Below are 17,638 nucleotides of genomic sequence, written 5' to 3'. Positions count from 1 at the left end.
CCGCCCTGCGCCCCGGGGAGCCGCCCGAGGTAAGCGGGAGCCGGGGGGGACAGGAGAGCGGGCACTGTCCGCGGGCAGCGCCCGCCCCCGGCAAGGCCCGGCCGCTGTGGGCAGGGGGCTCGGGACAGGCGGGGGTGCCCCGATGGGATGGGGTCTGTCCGGCGGGTACCCCCAGCCGGGGTACCCYCAGCCCCCGCGGAGGTTTGGCGAGGCCGTGCGGTGCCAGGCGGGTGAGCCCCCGGCCGTGTGGCGCTCTCCAGATGTGCCACATCCACGGGCTCCCCCATGCCCACGGCCTCTGGTCCCTCCCCCTGAGAGGCACCTGTGTCTGACAGGTTCAGGCTCCGCTGCCTCCCGCAACGTGCCAGGATGCTGCTGGGCCCAGGGATGCACGACTGCGCCGGACGCCTGCTCCCTCAGCCAAAAAGCAGGAGTTCAGGTAGCTTGTGCCCAGGGGCCATCAGTTTCAGCACCAGGAGCATCCATGTGCAGGGGTGACCGTGAACCGTGCGGCCTCCATCCTGCTCTGTGGTCAAGTGCCACCTACGCGCTGCCCCCTGGGTGACCAGGAWGGTGTCCCAGGGCCCCCGCACGGCCCGGGCGTGCTGGAGGCGGGCTCTGCGTGGGCAGCTTTCGTGCAGCACTGTGCCACACAGGCATCAGCCCAGTTTCATCCTCCATTTCATCCGGGGGGCTGGCTCCCCTCCAGAGCAGCTGCCAACTTGTGCCTGGCGAGGCCCCGGCTCTGTCCTCCCTCTTTGCTTCTGAAGGCAGCTGCCTGCAGCTGTGCGTGGTCAGGGGGAGGGAGTCTGACAGTGCTGGGCGCTTTTGGGGACGGTGCTGTGGTCTGCTCCAGCCTGGGAAAGCTGAGCACCCCACAGAAATTCAGGGCCTGTCGCAGAGCTCCTTGRGCTCTGGGCTTGTGCTGCTTTTCCTTGCTTTCAGTTTATGGTATTGGGGCAGGGTGGGCATGGGCAAATAGCTCTAGGCAAACCTCTTGGGGGGTGTGAACCTGAAGGAAACTGAATATTGGGCCAGTTTTTCCCCACGCTAAAAAAGCCAGGCTTGGTCTTGTGTTTTACATGAAAATAAAGAAACCGAAAAGAGCAGTCCTGGATCATAGCAATTAAGGGCCTGCTTGGGTTAAACACTTAAATCTGATTTTATGTGCCTTGTGGAGGAGGGGGAAATATAAGAAATACCACTGTCTGGAAAATCCCATGGAAAATAAGGCACATACGCTTCATGGTGGTAGAGGCTAGTCAGTGTGATGAGCTACTGACTAGAAGAGACAGTAGGATCCCAACTGCTTGAGGTGTCCCAAGTGTCCAGCCTGTCCCACCATGTGCTTCCTAGGAGCTGGGTTCCAGCCAGGATGGTTTGGTCAGTCTCAAGAGCTCTTTGGCTAGGAATCTGTGGGTTTGGAACAAGCCAGGCATGTAGGATGGGAGAAATCTATGAATGGCTCCCTCCCTCCTTTCACATCCACAGCTGCTGAGGAGGGGGYGGCAGAAGGGGGCCCAAGGGCGGGGATAGGAAATCTCAGCAACTCCCTGATGACCCTGCCTGTTCCTCTGTGCAGGATGGTTCCCCCACCACCTGTCAGCAAGCCCCACGTGTGCCTCTCCACTGTGCTCATCATGACCAGCCTCGTCCTCATGGATGCCTACCTGGTGGAGCAGAGCCAGGGCTCCAGGAAGCTGGGCATCTGTGTCATGGTGGCAGTGGGTGACATATGCTTCCTGCTGGTCCTCCGCTATGTGGCTATCTGGGTTGGGGCAGAGGTAAAGACAGCTAAGCGAGGATATGCCATGATCCTTTGGTTCCTGTATGTCTTCGTTCTGGAGATCAAAGTCTACTTTGTGTACCAGAATTATAAAGCKGACCGGAAAAGCTTGGATCTCATAGCCCGCAAAGCGCTGACCTTGCTGCTCTCCATCTGCATCCCAGCTCTCTACGTGTTGTTGGTGGCCACAGAGCACATGGAGTACGTCAGAACGTTCAAGAAGAAGGAAGATCTCCGCAACCGCCTTTTCTGGGTCATCGTGGACATGCTGGATGTGCTGGACATCCAGGCCAACCTGTGGGAGCCTCAGAAGAAGGGGCTGCCGCTCTGGGCCGAGGGCATCATGTTCTTCTACTGCTACATCTTGCTCCTGGTGCTGCCGTGCGTGTCCCTGTGCGAGATCAGCATGCAGGGCATCGGCATCGTGCCGCACCGGATGATGCTGTACCCCATGCTGAGCATGCTCACCGTCAACATCACCACCATCTTCATCCGAGGCAGCAACATGCTCTTCTTCAGGGATGCCCGRGTCTCCAGCATCTTCATGGGCAAGAACATGCTGGCCATCGGGATGAAGGTCTGCATGTTCGTGCAGTACCAGCGGCACCAGCACCACACCCCGCCGGGGCCGGACCCGCAGCAAAGCGCCCCGGCCCAGCCGGCCACGGGGCTGCGCAAGGCCCGGGACCAACCCGCCTGCCCCGAGGAGCTGGCCCAGGACAACACGTGACAAGCCAGCAGGAGCTACAGCCTGGGCATCCCCGTGCCTGGCCGTACCTACAAACCTGGGGCAGGCYGCTGAGCTCCCTGCCTGGACAGAGGGCACCGACCCTGCTCCCTCCTTCCCCAGGCAAAGCTGCTCAGGGCCCCGAGGGGCGCATGGCGAGGGCCCCCGAAGCAGCCTCTGTAAGGCTGCAGAGCAGTTTGGAACCTCAGCACCCCAGAGCAGAGGAGGCCAGGGTCACCTGCCACGAATTGTGTCTGGCTGGGGCCAGGCAGCCCTACCCTGTGCCAGGCTCCCTGCCAGTGCTCCCCGTACAGCACTGCTCTTTGGCAGCCAGGGTGCCACACGGGCACACAGCGGGTCACCCACTTTGCTGYTGTGGTTGGCCCTGGCTCCAGTGTGGTCCTTGGCAGCAGCCTGCTCCCCACTGCGTGAGCCGAGGTCCCCATGCAGAAGAGGGGACCTCCCTCTTCTGTCACCCCTCTCAGCCAGCTGCAGGCCTGGGGGGACCCAAAAAGGGGTGACTGTCCTTTTTTTGTATCTCCCTCTTTGCAATAAAAGACCTGAGCCCTGCAGCCTTTTCATGTCTGTGTCCCTGCCAGCAGACAAATCCCCCCTGCTCCTGTGGGGACCTGTCCCTTGAGTGACTGTGTCCAGCTGCAGAGCGAGTGGAGGGGCTCAGACACCACCCAGGCCTGTGGAGACCATCCCAGGCAACTGGGCCTGGAGCTGCTCCTGCTGGCCCCAGATCCTGTGACAGTCCAAGGGTGGCACTGGTGGGGTGTGCGTGGCAGCTGTGTCAGCCACCACTGCCTGTGCAACAGTGCAGTCACAGCAACTGGGACCAAACGTGCTCAGGGACACCACACACTCCAGCTGGAGGGACAGACACTGCAGGTTTGTCCAAATCATCTCAGAACCAAGGAAAATGAGCCAGCTGCTTGGGGCTGGGAGGCTGCTGCAAAGAGCCTGGAGATGTTGGAAAGCATCTCCTTCCCTTTGAGCTGGTGCTGCTGTGCTGCCGCCTGCAAATGGCACCTCACCCCTGGCTGGGCTGGGCAATGCCCCAGGGCTTTCCCTGCTGTGCCCAGGAGCTGGCAGGTGCCCAGGGCACAGGCTCACTGCTCATCACCACCCTGCTGAACTGAAGCTGCTGACATCCCAGCAAGGATATCCTTGCAGGCAGGCACACAGGACTTAGCAGGAAGACCTTTAGCTCCAGAGGAGCAGGAGGGGAAAACAGGACCACTTTGGGGCTGCACCAGCCCTAYAAACAGCAGGGGATGGGGACACACAGGAATGTTGAGCAGTGCCACGTAGCCCCTCAGCAGGGCTCTGGCAGCAGATCTCCAGACAAGCTGGCACATCCCATGTCTCCTGCCTACACCCAGTTCCACTAAGACGTGTCACCAGAGCAGAACTTGCATGACCCACAGGACGTGCAGTGGAGGCAGGTGCTTCAGCAGCACCCTCAGGCCAGCTGACCTGCTCCTTGTTCCATGTTTTGCTCCCAGCAAGGCCTGTCCCCAAGCCCCAAACACCTGTGGCCACCTCCACAGCACAGCTGTGCCCAGGCACTCTCCCAGCACACTCTGAGCTGTCACACTGGGGTCACCCTTGTCAGCACAGCCATGGCAGACAGGGGCACCCAGAACAAGGAGCTGGTGTTCAAACATGGTACTGGAGAGAGGCACTGACTCCCCTGAGTTCAAACACTTTTGACTTTACAGCATGGACAGTGGGAATAAAGAAAAGCAGGTATTTTATTTCCTCCAGGATCAGTTTCCTAGAAGCACTAATAACCCTGTGGAGATGACCCTGAGAAGCCAGGCTGCCCTGAAGGAGAGATCCCAAGTACCAATACCTGAGCACATCCCATGCATGAGGAAGGGCAGTCACACCCAGATCTGCATCACCAGGAGTGGCCCATGTGGAGCACCGTGATCCTCTCACCTTAACTCATCTCTTGTGAGACTACATCCAGATACTGATCCATGCTGGGACACCAAAAGATGCATATTGGTTATGTGGGCTGTCTCCAGTTGAGTATGGGAAAGTTGTCCAGGGCTGGAGCACTGCAAGGRAAGGCTGAGGGRACMGGATTTATATTCACCCATAGGAAGAAAAGSCTTTGGGGAGATCTTATGGCACCCCTTTCCCTCCCACCCCTCAGACCTGTGACAAAGCTGCTGAGAAGAGAGAGCCAGGCACTTCACTGAGAACAAGACAGTGATTATGGACTAACACCAGGCAGGTTCCCTGGGGAGGGAAGAAAAAGTTCCATCTGAAGAACCCGAGGCATAGAGCAGAGGCCAAAAGAGGTGAGGATATTTGTCCTCTGACATTACCAGACCCCACCAAAGCAGCCCTGAGCAATCTGATCTGAAGTCAGGGCTARCCCTGCTCTGAGCAGGCATTGCACCATGTCCTTTTCTGCCTCAGTAGAAGTCWAAAAAAACCTGAAGCAGAGCCAGCAGTGCAGGGCAGAGCTCACACTTCCCTTGCTAGAGTTGGAAATGAGCAGGTGCCAGGGCAAAGACAGCTGTCATCACCAGCAGCATCTGCACGACACACTTGTCACCACCCACGCCTGATGTAAACCACGARCAAAGATGATACTTCAGCTACAAAAACCCCACTATTTCCTTCAGTTCAGCCTCTGCTCTGCTGCCCTACAGCATCACTGTACAATGGAAGGCAGACACTGGGAAGAGGGATAGCCTCTCTCAGGTCTGGCCAAGGCAGGATGAGTCCCAGTACCAGACAACAGCATGTCCAACAGTCACAAACTCTTGTGTGAGGGCAGGTGGCGCTTGTCTTTGATGGCATTCCTCTTCCTCTTCTTGTTCAGGAAGCTCTCCAGCTTTCCACTCCTCTTCAGCTCTGCATACTTGTCAGCTAGCTCCAATTTCCGCTTCTCAGCTGCAGAGGAGAGAGGGAAGTCAAGTTTTATACTGAAGCCCAAAACATCTCTACAGAGCAGCCCCCCCTCATCTCTCCCTCCCTGGTCCAAGCTTAGCTTGTCCCTTGAGCATCAGCACTAAAACAATCCCTCCACAGCTCCGTGGAATGGTATGGACACCTTGTTTCCAGTGCCTGAATTCCTGTCAGCAGTACTCCCTCTAGACCTTCCTGCAGCTCACATGGAGTACTTACATTTCTTTAGGAAGAAGGGTTTCTTTCCCTGTTTGGCCAATTCCCTCTGTTGTTTCTTCAAAGAYAGCTCCCTCTCTCTCAACTTCTGCTGTTTTTTCTGTGCCTGTTCCTGCTGTGTCTGTACAGAAACGATGGCCTGTGTCAGTGCTTCAGGTCACACATCCTCTGTTCCAGTGCCTCACAGAGAGGAGACACTGCACTGAACTCACCATACGGTTCAGGAGCCGCTGAAGTTTCTCYTTCTGCTCCAAGTTCCGGCATTTCTTCAGCTGCTTCTGAACCATCTGAAGAAGAGAGCAGAAAGCTGCGTGAGTGCCTGCCTGTCACCTCCTCTGTGAAAAGCCTCTGAAGAAGTAGCCCAGGCCAAGGTTCTTGCAGGCAAGGTTCTTGCAGGCACAGAGCATCACCTCCTTCTCCTGCTTCTTGATGCCGTCCAGGAAGCTGTATGTCTTCATAAATATTTCAGGCTTATAYTCTCCAGACAGGTCATCAAATCGAGGATCTCTCTGGACCTGAAAGCAGGGAAGRCAAGAGCTGTAGCCAGTGTTAACCCTGTTAACAGCCTGCTTACTCTCCTTTCATGGATCAGACCTTGCCATTTTTTCCCCTGGCAGTATTTTGCTCCCACCATTGAAACATTTGAAGTTGGCAAAGGCCGGGTGTGACGATCAAGGTAGCACTTCCAAAGTCATGCCTGAAYCCAGCCTGCCATGGAACAGACAGCTCCATATGCAAGTCTGCCACCCAGGAATCCCCAGGAACAGCAGCARGAGTGCTGCCTCCAAACTCCTGCAACTCCCAGACCAAGAACTGGCTGAAGATGTGTTGTCAATGGATTTGGCAACAAAAACCTATCTAGATTTTCACAGATGAGTTGGGTCAGGTCATGCAAAATGGGAGAGACAAAAAGAGGTCTCTAACTGTGGAAATTACCATGTTCAGATGAACCAGCAATGGTAAAACAGAAGTCACAATCCGATTGGAAAGTAGATGGACATCTGAACTTCTGGGATTAGTACTGAACAATGACCACAGTTTGCAGTGAAATTGTCACTGGTGGCAGTCACTGCAAGTCACCTTCTAGAAACACTTGGGTCACAAACTCTGAAGTTAACCTGCAACTGCTTCTGCACCCACCCATTGTTCTCCCCAGGGAAACACCATCCCAGCCCTGCTCTCCAGAAGTAGCCTGGGCCATCTGCAGTAGCCCCATTCCCATTAGTGAGCCCTGTCAGCAGCACTAAGAGAAGTCATGAACCAGGGAGGGGCAGCACCCACCTTCTTCCTAACAGGGACAACTTGTCGCAGGAAAGGCACAGGCTTCTTGGCAGACATCTCCAGTGGTCTGAAAACAAGGAAAATGTATTTAAGAGGTGCAGACATTAGAATGAGGCCCAAGCTCATATGCTGGGATGTCAGTCAGACCCTCAGAGGAACAGCATTGCCCAACAGACTCTCCCAACTCAATTCTCACCATGTATAGAGAGCAAAGAATTGACTCAGTCAAGAGCCACAGAAGGCTCCAACTACCAAATGTATCAATGTGTGGTTAAAACAATCCCACATAGAACCTAGAGCAGCTCCACTCTATCAAGTGAAAATCCTCTCATGGAGGCACAGGATGGCTGGATATGGAAGAAACTGAGCAGTAACATCTGCCTGCTCCCTCAGTATTCACGGGTGCCAAAGCTGGGAATTTCTGCACTGGCCTGGTAGTTACAAAGGTCAATCCCACTGTGGCCAGGCTCGGTGAGAAACCCCACTTTCATGTAGTAAGGAAAGAGTCAGCCCCCAGGAAAATGGGCTGCACAGCATATGGCCATATCCCAAAAGAGACTCCACGATGAATCAGGACCATGAGGATCACAGTGACAACCAGCTAAGGGAATGAGTTCTTGCAACACAGGCCTTCACAGCTCGATGTGTCAGGCATACAAGGGGGGCAGGACAAGGTGGGAGAAAGAACAGGGTATTTACTCTCACCTTATTGCTTGGGTGCTGCATCCCATGATCTGTCAGTACATCAGGCAAAGTTACCAGAAACATGAGAAACCTGTGAACCACCCCAGCCAGCCACAAGGGACACTGGGGCAGGAAAACAACTGCACAGGCACAAGTTTTGCAAATCCCTCTTAGGGCAGCTTTCAGGGTATTCTCACATCTGCTGATGTGGCTACAACGCTCTGGAGTCAGCTTTACACAGCACTGCTGAAGCCAGCTCAGTGCCAGGGGATTTTCCTGAAACCCTTTCTTTAAGAAGCTCACTTCCATAACAAAAACATGAGAGAAAAAGCATTTGGGATTTACAGCAATACATCACTTAAAGGATTAGAGGAATTAAACAAAAGCAGAATTATGCAAACTGTGTGGCAGAAACAGAGACGCTGTGAGATGTTGCACTACACAAAATCCCTCAGAGTCTTGGGTAAAAAATAAAGCAGAARCATTATCCTAATCAACTCTTTATGGCAGGAGAAACGTATTCTGTATTCTCTGCTCATGTATTGAGCAGATATTCAGAAATAAGTTAGGGAGTGACAGTGTAACAGGAAACCCATTCAAATCACTTGGATGGCRCCCTGAGGACTGAAAACCAGCTAAATACTGCAAATAAAAGGTAAGGGTATTGCTGTTACCAGTGGGGGCCTGTGGAGAACTGTAAAAAGGTATGACAGCTTTTGTTGTGTTGAATATGGGAAAAAGTCTGTGATGCTAGGTACTGTAGAGAGGGAAAAAAGGAAAATGAGCACGGACAAGCCACAGATGAGACACAGATGAGCAATAGGAGGATAAATTAAATTCCAGATCAATTGTCTGACTGTAACTCCAGCCAGTGAGAGCCAGGCAGAAGAGACTGATAAGCTGGAAGGGGTTTATGAACCAGCAGGGCAACTATTTCAGGTCACAGTGGACACTATCACAGAGCTTGAGAGGCACACCATGCCCAGGCTATAAAGGCATTGAGTGCCAATTTAACTATCAAGTGACAGGTGGCTGCTGGGGATTTGAAGTGGACAGGATATTAAGAGCTCTGGAAACAGCACCAGACCATTCCCAAATGAAACATTATAGTGACAGGCATTATTGTCTGATACATTAAAGGAGATCTATTCCAGCTCCAAGGCAACACCACCGCTGTGAGGAGCTCCCAGTGTAATTTCTGGAGTGCAGAGAGCACACGTGCATGTTTTTTTGGTCACAAAAGAGCTTCTTTACCCCTTTTTGCCTTGCTGCTGCTTTGCTGAAGCTTTGGTAGGCTTTGCAGTTTTCTTCCCACCAGTCACCTTCTTGGTCACTCTTGTCCTTGCATCGCTCTGCATCCTCAGGAGCTCCTCAAAAGACATGTCAGATTGATCTGGAAGAGAGCACAGGGCACACCTGAACTGAACAGCTTCTCAAGGCACTTCTCACCCCCAAACTCCATCGGGAGCAATGTCTCAGAGCTTGAGACAGTGACACAAGCACAGTGGTGCCATCCCTGTACAACTGTATGACAGAAAGAAACCACTGCATCCCTCGGCCTTTGATTCCTCTCTCAATAACCACTTCAGTCTTTACCACTAGAACAGAGCAGCCTCCCTCTCTCCCCAGTGTGCCTTTGCTTTTTTCTCCACTCAACAGCACACAAACAAAACCAGTACAAAGCTTTTACCTGGTACAAAGAGCACTATGTGCTCTACACTGAGCATTGCAAATTCTGATGGGTCAATCCCAGTCCTGACCTTCCCACTTTAACATTTCTTTAATATCTCTTAGTGTCAGTAACCTTTAACACTTCTTATAACCAAAATGTAAAAACATCATTGTTATTATCACAGTATTCTTCATTCTAGATTTACAGCTCTAGGAGTTCAGAAGGCACACAAACACGATACGCTGCCCCGTGAGCAAGGTTTGCGTGTGCTTTGCCAAACTCAGGAAGCAACATGAGGTCAGCCACACTGGCTCAGAGCATGGACTCATCCCAAGCACTCTCATCCTGGCAATAACTCAGACTTTCTGCTTCAGAAACTGCTCTCATCATCCAATAAATATAATGGGCACAGCCAAGAGCTGCCTCAAGAAATGTTTTCTTTTTGCTCGCTCTGAATGCTCAGGAACTCTGCTCTGATGACGCTCATTAGTGCTCTGAGGTGGGATCCGGGAACAGTGATGCTCCAGTCTGCTGCACAAGGCACAAAGGAAATGTGAATACAGCATGATTTCATTGCACTGCTTCCCCAAAACACCCCCTTTATCTGAATTCTGAACAAGGACAGTCAAAGTACAAAGGAAGCATTAAAGAAAAAGAATAATGATGTGGAAGATACTCTTAAYACTTGATGAAGACAAAGTACCCTCACTTGCACTACAATATTCCATTTGGCTGCAATTCCAAGACAATACTGTTTAAACAGCAAAGGCTCACAAGATGTCAATGAAAATGAGACAGACACCACATAAAAATGATGCCCCATTTAGCAAAGGGTTAAAAGGAGATTTGGTATAAATCAAAGCAAAGGCATGCAGTTTCCACTGATAAAATATTTCAATACTGGTGTAGGAGACCAAGCTTAGCTACCTGAAACCTAATGGGGAAAATTATTTCCGGACAGTAGTATAAGTCCATAAAATATATCCTCTTGTCTAGATGTAGGAGATTGAACGAGCCACTCACAATGATAAAAACATTACTAGACATCAGTACAAAAAAAGAAGCCTGTTCAAGGGCAAATGTGAATGGTCCCAGCAGGCATTCACTGCTGGGCAGCAGATCTGGCAACTGTGTCTGTGAGCAGGTTTCAGTTAAAAAGGCAGGATTAGCTTATTTCCCTTGTTCCTTGCATTCTTTCTTGAGGCCTTAATTTCCCCATTTTTTTTTCATTCCATTTTCCCCCCCAGAACATAACTCATCTTTCTTCTGCTGCCTCTGTAGTCAATTTTATTTTCCCTCCTGCCATTTTTCCCCTTCATCCACTATTTTGTGGATGGTTTCCTCCTTTTTGCACGCTGATACGCTGATAACAGGGGCATTTCCTGCTCACAGGCACAGCCTCCTCGTGTTTCCTCTCCTCCCACAGACTCCTGTRCCACATGGACACCTTATGCCTTCCTCAGCTGAACCTGTAGGGAGCTACACAACCTGCYGAGCACATCACAGTGCCCAGGATGCAAGAACAGATGGCCTAAAGAAATACCTGATACCTGCCCAGTCATTCCCTGCTGAGACAAAATCAGTGCTGGACTCTGACATAACTCCTTCTGCTCCAGAAACAAAATCACACAGGGCCCTGACAGATGGCAAAGCAGAACTRCTATTCCCATTCCCATCCAGCTGTGGGAAGGAAAGGGTGCCTGTCGGTGCTCCTCTCCCTGAGCTTTGCTCAGCATTTCCTCACCAGAGGAAARCAAAATGTCTCCAACAGATGGTTGGGCACGCTGCCCACCCCTGAATCCCAAATGYTCACCCCTAGAAATGTGCCTCCCCCAGAGATGCACCCTGGAGACCCCTTCCCAAGGCAAAAACAGTGACTCCTCACACCTGTGACACGCTGCGTTGTGCCCTGCATTTGACACCACTCCCTCACAAYTCCCTTCAAGGGATTCTGCTGTATTTTTCGGAAGGTTTTCATTCTCACTTGGATTATTCTAAGATGAGGACARCAGTGCTCACTGCTGTGGATGAGAACCACCTCTGCAGCCCCTGAACCATTTGGCAACTCGTTTCCCCACAGAACAGCCCGTCCCGGAGCTGTTCCCGCCGGGCCCCCTCACCTTTCCCGCCTGCCCCCGCCACGCTCCCGTCATCGTCGCTGCTGTCGCTGRAGCCAGAGCTCTCCTCCGCCGGCTCCAGCCTCCCGAGCGGCTGCTCCGCGGCCGCCTCCTCCTCGCTGTCCGTGGGAGCGGCGGTTCGGCCCCATCCCCGGCCCCGGTCCCGGTCCCGGTCCCGTCCCGGCCCCATCGCCCCCGGAACCCGCGCGGCGCCGGCGGAAGCGGAAGCGGAGCACACGCAGGCAGAGGCGTCACGTGGGGGAGCGGCGTTTATTATCTTTTTTTTTTTTTTTTTTTTTTTTTTTTTTTTTTTTTTTAAATCGTTCCTTTCTGAGGAATGTGTGATGTGTGACGTACACAAAGACCCTGGCGATATACACCTAAGTAGTCAATGAGTGTTTTAAGTGCAAGATCTGGATCCCTCTGCACGGCTACGCTGAGTCGTCCTGATGCTGGGTTTATCACAGCTTAGACAAAGTTTCTAATACGAGCACTAAGTGTATGAAATGAGGGTTTGCCATTGCCCCCATTGGGTCAGCTGCTGCTGTTAGAAGTGACCAGCAGGCTGAAAGGAGATGTGGTTACACACAGTGCCCGCGTTAGGAAAGRCACGGCCAGCAGACCAAGGGATGTCAGCATCCCTGTGGACTTGACACCTGTGGGAGCACATTTGGAATGTTGCATCCTATTTTCTGTTCAAAAGGAAACCGGAGGAACTGGGGAGAGTCCAGCAGAGAGTTCCCAAGGCACACAAAGGCATCGTCCTCGGCTTCCTCGGGMCGGGGCCAGCGGCGGAGCGCGGGCGGGGCGGCGGCGGGTGGCGAGAGGCTGTCGGCGAGGGCGCGGAGCTGCGCTGCCAGCCGGCCGAGATCCCGGTCCGCGGGCGGGGCGGCGGCAAGGGGCTGCCGGGAGCGCAGGTGGGCCGCCTCCTCCTCCCTGCGGCGGACACGGGGTAAGGGACAGCCCGGGGACCCCGCTCACCTGAGCGGCGGAGGTGCAGGTGATGCAGCCCCAGCCCGATTCCCCCCCTCACCTGAGGCAGCGGCAGGTACAGGTGATGCAGCCCCAGCCCGATTCCCCGCTCACCTGAGGCATCCCCAGCCCGATTCCCCGCTCACCTGAGGCAGCCCCAGCCCGATTCCCCGCTCACCTGAGGCAGCCCCAGCCCGATTCCCCGCTCACCTGAGGCAGCGGCAGGTGATGCAGCCCCAGCCCGATTCCCCGCTCACCTGAGGCAGCCCCAGCCCGGTTCCCCGCTCACCTGAGGCAGCGGCAGGTACAGGTGATGCAGCCCCAGCCCGGTTCCCCGCTCACCTGAGGCAGCGGCAGGTACAGGTGATGCAGCCCCAGCCCGATTCCCCGCTCACCTGAGGCAGCGGCAGGTACAGGTGATGCAGCCGCCGTCCCGCCGCGCCCAGACGCGCAGCCAGCTCCAGGCACGGTCCTTGCGAAGCACTCGAAGTACAGCGGTCCCCGCTGCGGGCCCGGCCCCGGCSCCCAGCGCTGCGGGCGAGGGAAGGGACAGCGTGAGCCGGCAGCAGGGCACGGCCGCAGGCTGCCCCGATGAGCTCTGCATTTGCTCACTCGTCTGGTCCCAGCGGGACAGAAACCACACAGAGCAAAGTCAAATTGTAGCAGTTCTGCCCCTGCAAGAGCTGGGGCTCGAGGGGCTTGTCCCTCCTCTGTGCACTGTGCCTATCCCGAGCTTGGAAACTACCTATGATCTTCTAGACAATGTATGGGGTGTGTAACCACTTCCCTGCCTCAACCTTTTTGGAGCAGGGAGGACTGAATTCGCTGTGTCGCTGCAGCCCTGGATAGCCGCAGCGTTTCAGGTATAACCAGACCATGGAGCCAGGGCACAGCACGGCACATTCCCGGGCCYGACACTCACCCACGGCCCTGTGCTGGGCAGCTGCCAGCTCAGCATCCTCAGGGTGCAGGAGGCTGTACCACGACTGACCGACCAGCTCCTCCCKGTGGTAGCCGAGGTGGTAGGCGACACTGGGAACACAAGGGGAGAGGGGACTGAGTGCTGTAGTACAGAGCCTGCACCGTGCCAGAAAGAAAAGACTGCGGCATGATGGAGAATGAGACAACAGAGGGACAGAAATAAGTTGTAAATCAGAGAAGAGGTTTTGGAAGTGTTTGTGAGAGTCTCAGTGGTCATGCAGCATCGAGCCTGCATCCCCTACACAGACTTGAAGGTGAAGGGAAATTGTCCTTGCTGCCTGAGGTGTAGAGCTGTGGGGCTGTGGCACAAGCAAACACCCCTCACCTCTCCGTGACATCGATAAACGTCATGTCCAGGAGGTGCATGCTCTGGAATATGTCATCCTGGGAAGCAGCTTCGCCGTCTGCGGGTGACTGTGCGACAGGCGTGCAGAGGGCCAGGAAGGCTGTGGAGGAGGGGGACGGTGGCCAGCGCAGGGCCACGAAGCGCCCGCACACTGCCACCACCCGATTGCCCCCGTGCTGCAGCCGGAAGGCCTTGGACGTGCGCATCTCGCTGACAAAAGTGACTTCTGCGGGGAAACAAACCATAGAGAGTGGCTCAGGGGCTCTGCTCCCTGCAGGGCTGGCCCCGGCTCTCCAAGCACAGCCAAGGGCYAAAGCAGGGTGGAAAGATGTGTGAGATGCCAGCTGAGGCCTCCCTTACCCCTGCCAGGCTCCTCCTGGGCAAGGAGAAGCTTCTTGTGCACATCCTCACCCMCTTGCCCATCCAGGATGTCAAAGACCGTGTCCCCCTGTGCCAGCAGCTCCACCTGGCAAAGGGAGCTGCCCTCAGAGACTGTGCCTGTCTCAATGGGCACTGTGGGTGCACAGCCTGCTGGAGTCACAGCTCAGCATCTGCTGGGGCAGTGTGTGTGCTGTGCATGCAGTAATGGCACCAGGATGGGTATGGGGACAGTGCGCTGGCTTTACCACAGAGAGCCCCAGGACCTGAGTCACGTTCTCTGAGATGTAGATCAGCTTGCCGTCGGCTGAGAGCACGAGCAGAAACCCCGGGAGCAGGGACAGTAGTTCTGTGCCCAGGGCCGGTCCCGCAGGAGGAGCCAAGCCTGCGGGGGGATCAGGATGAAGTGCTGTGCTGGAAGGGGCAGGAGCAGCACCCCACACGGAGCCAGGCCGGTGTGGAGTACAGCCGTGCTGCTGTACCTGGAGGGAAGAGCTGAGCCCCCCGCAGGCGGAGGCACACCAGGGCCATGGTGTGCAGGTAGGAGAGCCGCTCCTTCTCCTGCGCGGAGATGGGCAGCAGGGAGCGCAGCGCCTGCAGCTCCGCGTTGATCTGGTCTCGGCGAGCCTTGGAGGCACTCTTGGTTGACCTGCAAAGCCACCCATCTGGGACACGTGTCCAGGGAGGGAGAGGGACAGCATTTCCTGCCTGTCACCATGGGAAGCATTGCGAGCTTGGGGATAYGGAGATGCTCAGCACCCGCACTAGCTGCTGCCTCTAGGAGAGCAAACCTCATGGGCACAGGCAGAGGTGCTCAAGCCTACCCAGGGGAACGCTGCTGGTATGGCTGGTAYCTCTCCTGCATGGCACCAGGCTGGACAGTGACCCGTGCTTTGGTGGGGAGCCCACGTGACACAACCTCCCCACAAACCCCACAGGGATGGAACCTGCACCCAGTGCCAGAATGTGCACCCCAGCCCAGCCAAWATGCCTTTCCTCCTAAACCACCTCAAATACCTCTGCCCTTCCAAATTCCTGCACCTCCTCCCCACGCACCAGCCAGCAGTTCTGCTGTCCCAGGCTGGTGTCAGTACCTTGCAAGGGCCCTCAAACCCTAGAGCAGCTGTCCCGGGTTCTGCAAGGCCATCCCAGCCCTGAGGGAAGGCAGGAGGGAGCTCACCTGAACGGCCTCGAGGCACTGGGTGCCTGCTTGGCCCTGGTGGGCAGGCAGCTGGTGTCTGCCTGCAGGGGCCGGTGGCAGTGGCTGCAGAAGATGGTCATGCTGCCGGGGCTGGGATGGCCTGGAGCTGGCGGGGAACCGCTGTCTCCGTCGCCTCTGGCTGTGGCTGAACCTGCTGACCCTGCTGCTCTTGGCCTCCTTTTGTACCCTCCTGGGGTGCAGAGGCCAAGCCACTCAGGGAGAGAGTTACCTCTTGTGACGCAACTCCAAACAGCTCAGGGCTATTTTTAGAAGGCAGGCTGCTAAAAATAGCCCTCGCAGCCAGCTGCAATTTGAGAGGGGAAGTAATAAAAGGAAGCCAGGGTCTTTAAAGCAAACCTGCCGCTCAGGAGGGGGCAGTGACAGAGGCAGCAGGGATCCCCCCGCGGGGCACACATCTGCCCAGCTCCTGCCAGCCCAGCACAACATCCTGTGTCTAGTCTGCCTGCCTGGGAGCTGCTCTCCAGCATCACTGATTGAGCTGGGTGCTGGGAGAAGGAGCTGATAAGCCAAGAAATGCACTGGAGACACCTGGACCAAGGTGGTGAGCAGTGTCACATGGCCATSCCTGCAGCAGGGTCCTGGCAGAGGCAGGTCAGGGCCACAGCACTCCTGAACTAAGAGAACCCTTGAAGAGCAGTGGGGTGTCAGTGACCCCTTTCCCTGATGAGCCCCTTCTTTTCTTCCCAGAAAAGAATTCTCCCCACCAAAGATTTGCTCTCCTGGAGGCAGCTGGCATGGGGTGCTGAGCTTTTCTGGGCCCTGTTGTCTCCACTCGATGCCCCAGAGATTGTGATTCTCTCCAGTGACAGCCACTCACAGACACAACTGGGAGAACTGGGGAGCCTCCGTGCTCAGCACCACACGGCCCAGCCCAGGGACTCTGGGTGCTCAGGGGATGTTTCCTAGCACCTGCATCCTGCAAGGAGAGTAAGCTTGGTGCTTCAGTGCACGGCAAAAAAACTCCACCATTTATTTCACAGCTTGAGAGAGAGTCTGTGGCTGAGGCACCTGACTGAGGGCAATCAGAGCTGCTGGACAACMCAGGGTAGATGTTCAGCCCTTGTGGGAACCTGCAGGTGCCAAGGAGCACACAAAGAATGAGCCCAGCCTGGGGCTGCTGTCCCTCAGCCACATGTGCTGTGCCAGCACACCCTGTTTCCCTCCAGGCCATTGATGCTCATCACCCATCACGKTGAGGGGCTGCCAGCGTGTGAAGAACAAGCTCTTGTCGCAATTGTGGTGCCTTCTTTCTCTTGCCACGGGGTTTTCAMTGCTTTCACGCCACTCCAGACCACTCTGCTGTGCTTGCATTGGCCACTTCCAGCAGGCTGAGGAGCCCAGGCACCTCTGCAGCACTGTGCTGCTGGATGAGCACTTGACCCTGGCTATGTGCCAGCCCTCAGGGCAGGGGAGACAGCCTGGGCCCTCTGCCACCCATTCCTGGCAYGCAGCCACCATCTCGGCTCCCCGTGTGACTTTAGATCCCAGGAAACACCCCAAGTGCTTCCCAGCTTTCTCCACACTGGCCCCACTRCAGCTGGAGCTCCTCTCCACATCAGACACCTCCTGCCCATGGGAAGAGGCCTGAGCACAGCCCTCTGTGTCACCCAGGAAGGAGGTCCCAGGCATCCCTCCAGCTCCAGCCATGAAGCAGGAAGCTACAGAACATCCACCTACCTGAGGCAGCACAGCCCAGGAGGCACACACCATTTTCCTTCTGTCCTCCTGCAGGACAGCACAGCTCYGGGCAGGAGGCAGGTACCCCAGGGCAATGCTGCTGGGGGTGCCCAGCTTCCCTTCCCACCCCAGGCAGGGCTGTGGCTCACATCAGCCAATGCCTGCTGCTGCCACATGGGCTACTAGTGGCCTGCAGCTTCAGGGAAAARCACCTGGTTCTGTTTCTCCCCTCCCACACCTTTTCTCCCCCAGTTTATCTGCTAGGACACACAGAAACCACGTCTGCCTCACCATTTATAAAACTCCCCCCAGTTGCTGTTTTACAATGGGATCTGGGCAGAGAGTCCAGYTGGGCCCAGGCCCCCACACTGGGCTCAGCTTGGAGTTGGGGCCTGCCATGGAGTGCCAGGAAGCTGTCAGTGCTGGCAGAAAAGCAGGTGTAGAGGTTCCTGCTCTCTTGAGGCAATGCAGGAACAGTTCAGGTTGACCCTGACATCAACCCCAGGGCCGTGGCTGGTGGTAAGAGTTGATTCAGGCCCTTGGAAAGTGGCCGGGGACCGGACAGCACAGCTGCAGTTCCACAGGCAAAGGGAAGGAAGCTCTAGAACCACCAGCAAGGAGAGGGATCACAGCTGTGCTGCTGGG

At 55.4% G+C, this 17,638-nt stretch overlaps 3 protein-coding genes across 3 annotated transcripts; 1 reads left to right on the top strand and 2 right to left on the bottom strand.

Moving 5' to 3' along the window:
• The first annotated feature begins 304 nt into the window (after positions 1 to 304).
• LOC130585780 (transmembrane protein 121-like) lies at positions 305 to 3,078 on the top strand. Its single transcript, XM_057386406.1, is given in 3 exon segments — positions 305 to 408; positions 411 to 439; positions 1,583 to 3,078. Coding segments are annotated over 3 exon segments (1,002 nt in total). The 5' UTR covers positions 305 to 369; the 3' UTR covers positions 2,517 to 3,078.
• Positions 3,079 to 4,235: 1,157 nt separating this feature from the next.
• On the bottom strand, positions 4,236 to 11,607 carry RRP36 (ribosomal RNA processing 36). The gene is made up of 7 exons (XM_057386411.1): positions 11,421 to 11,607; positions 8,883 to 9,021; positions 6,945 to 7,011; positions 6,074 to 6,178; positions 5,876 to 5,950; positions 5,667 to 5,784; positions 4,236 to 5,432 (listed from the first exon to the last, which is right to left on the bottom strand). Exons 1-7 carry the CDS (start codon positions 11,605 to 11,607, stop codon positions 5,293 to 5,295), a joined length of 831 nt encoding a protein of 276 aa, XP_057242394.1. The 3' UTR covers positions 4,236 to 5,292.
• Positions 11,608 to 11,708: 101 nt separating this feature from the next.
• NPAS4 (neuronal PAS domain protein 4) lies at positions 11,709 to 17,199 on the bottom strand. Its single transcript, XM_057386409.1, has 8 exons — positions 15,275 to 17,199; positions 14,577 to 14,743; positions 14,343 to 14,479; positions 14,077 to 14,182; positions 13,696 to 13,942; positions 13,312 to 13,421; positions 12,785 to 12,920; positions 11,709 to 12,353 (listed from the first exon to the last, which is right to left on the bottom strand). Exons 1-8 carry the CDS (start codon positions 15,373 to 15,375, stop codon positions 12,050 to 12,052), a joined length of 1,308 nt encoding a protein of 435 aa, XP_057242392.1. The 5' UTR covers positions 15,376 to 17,199; the 3' UTR covers positions 11,709 to 12,049.
• Positions 17,200 to 17,638: the final 439 nt, after the last annotated feature.

The sequence above is a fragment of the Malurus melanocephalus genome, unplaced genomic scaffold (assembly GCF_030028575.1).
Source record: "Malurus melanocephalus ecotype Western Australia unplaced genomic scaffold, MMel_1.1 scaffold_962, whole genome shotgun sequence".
Taxonomy (NCBI): Eukaryota; Metazoa; Chordata; class Aves; order Passeriformes; family Maluridae; genus Malurus; species Malurus melanocephalus.
The sequence above is the reverse complement of the archived record's forward strand: the minus strand, read 5'-3'. Positions and strand labels throughout refer to the sequence as shown.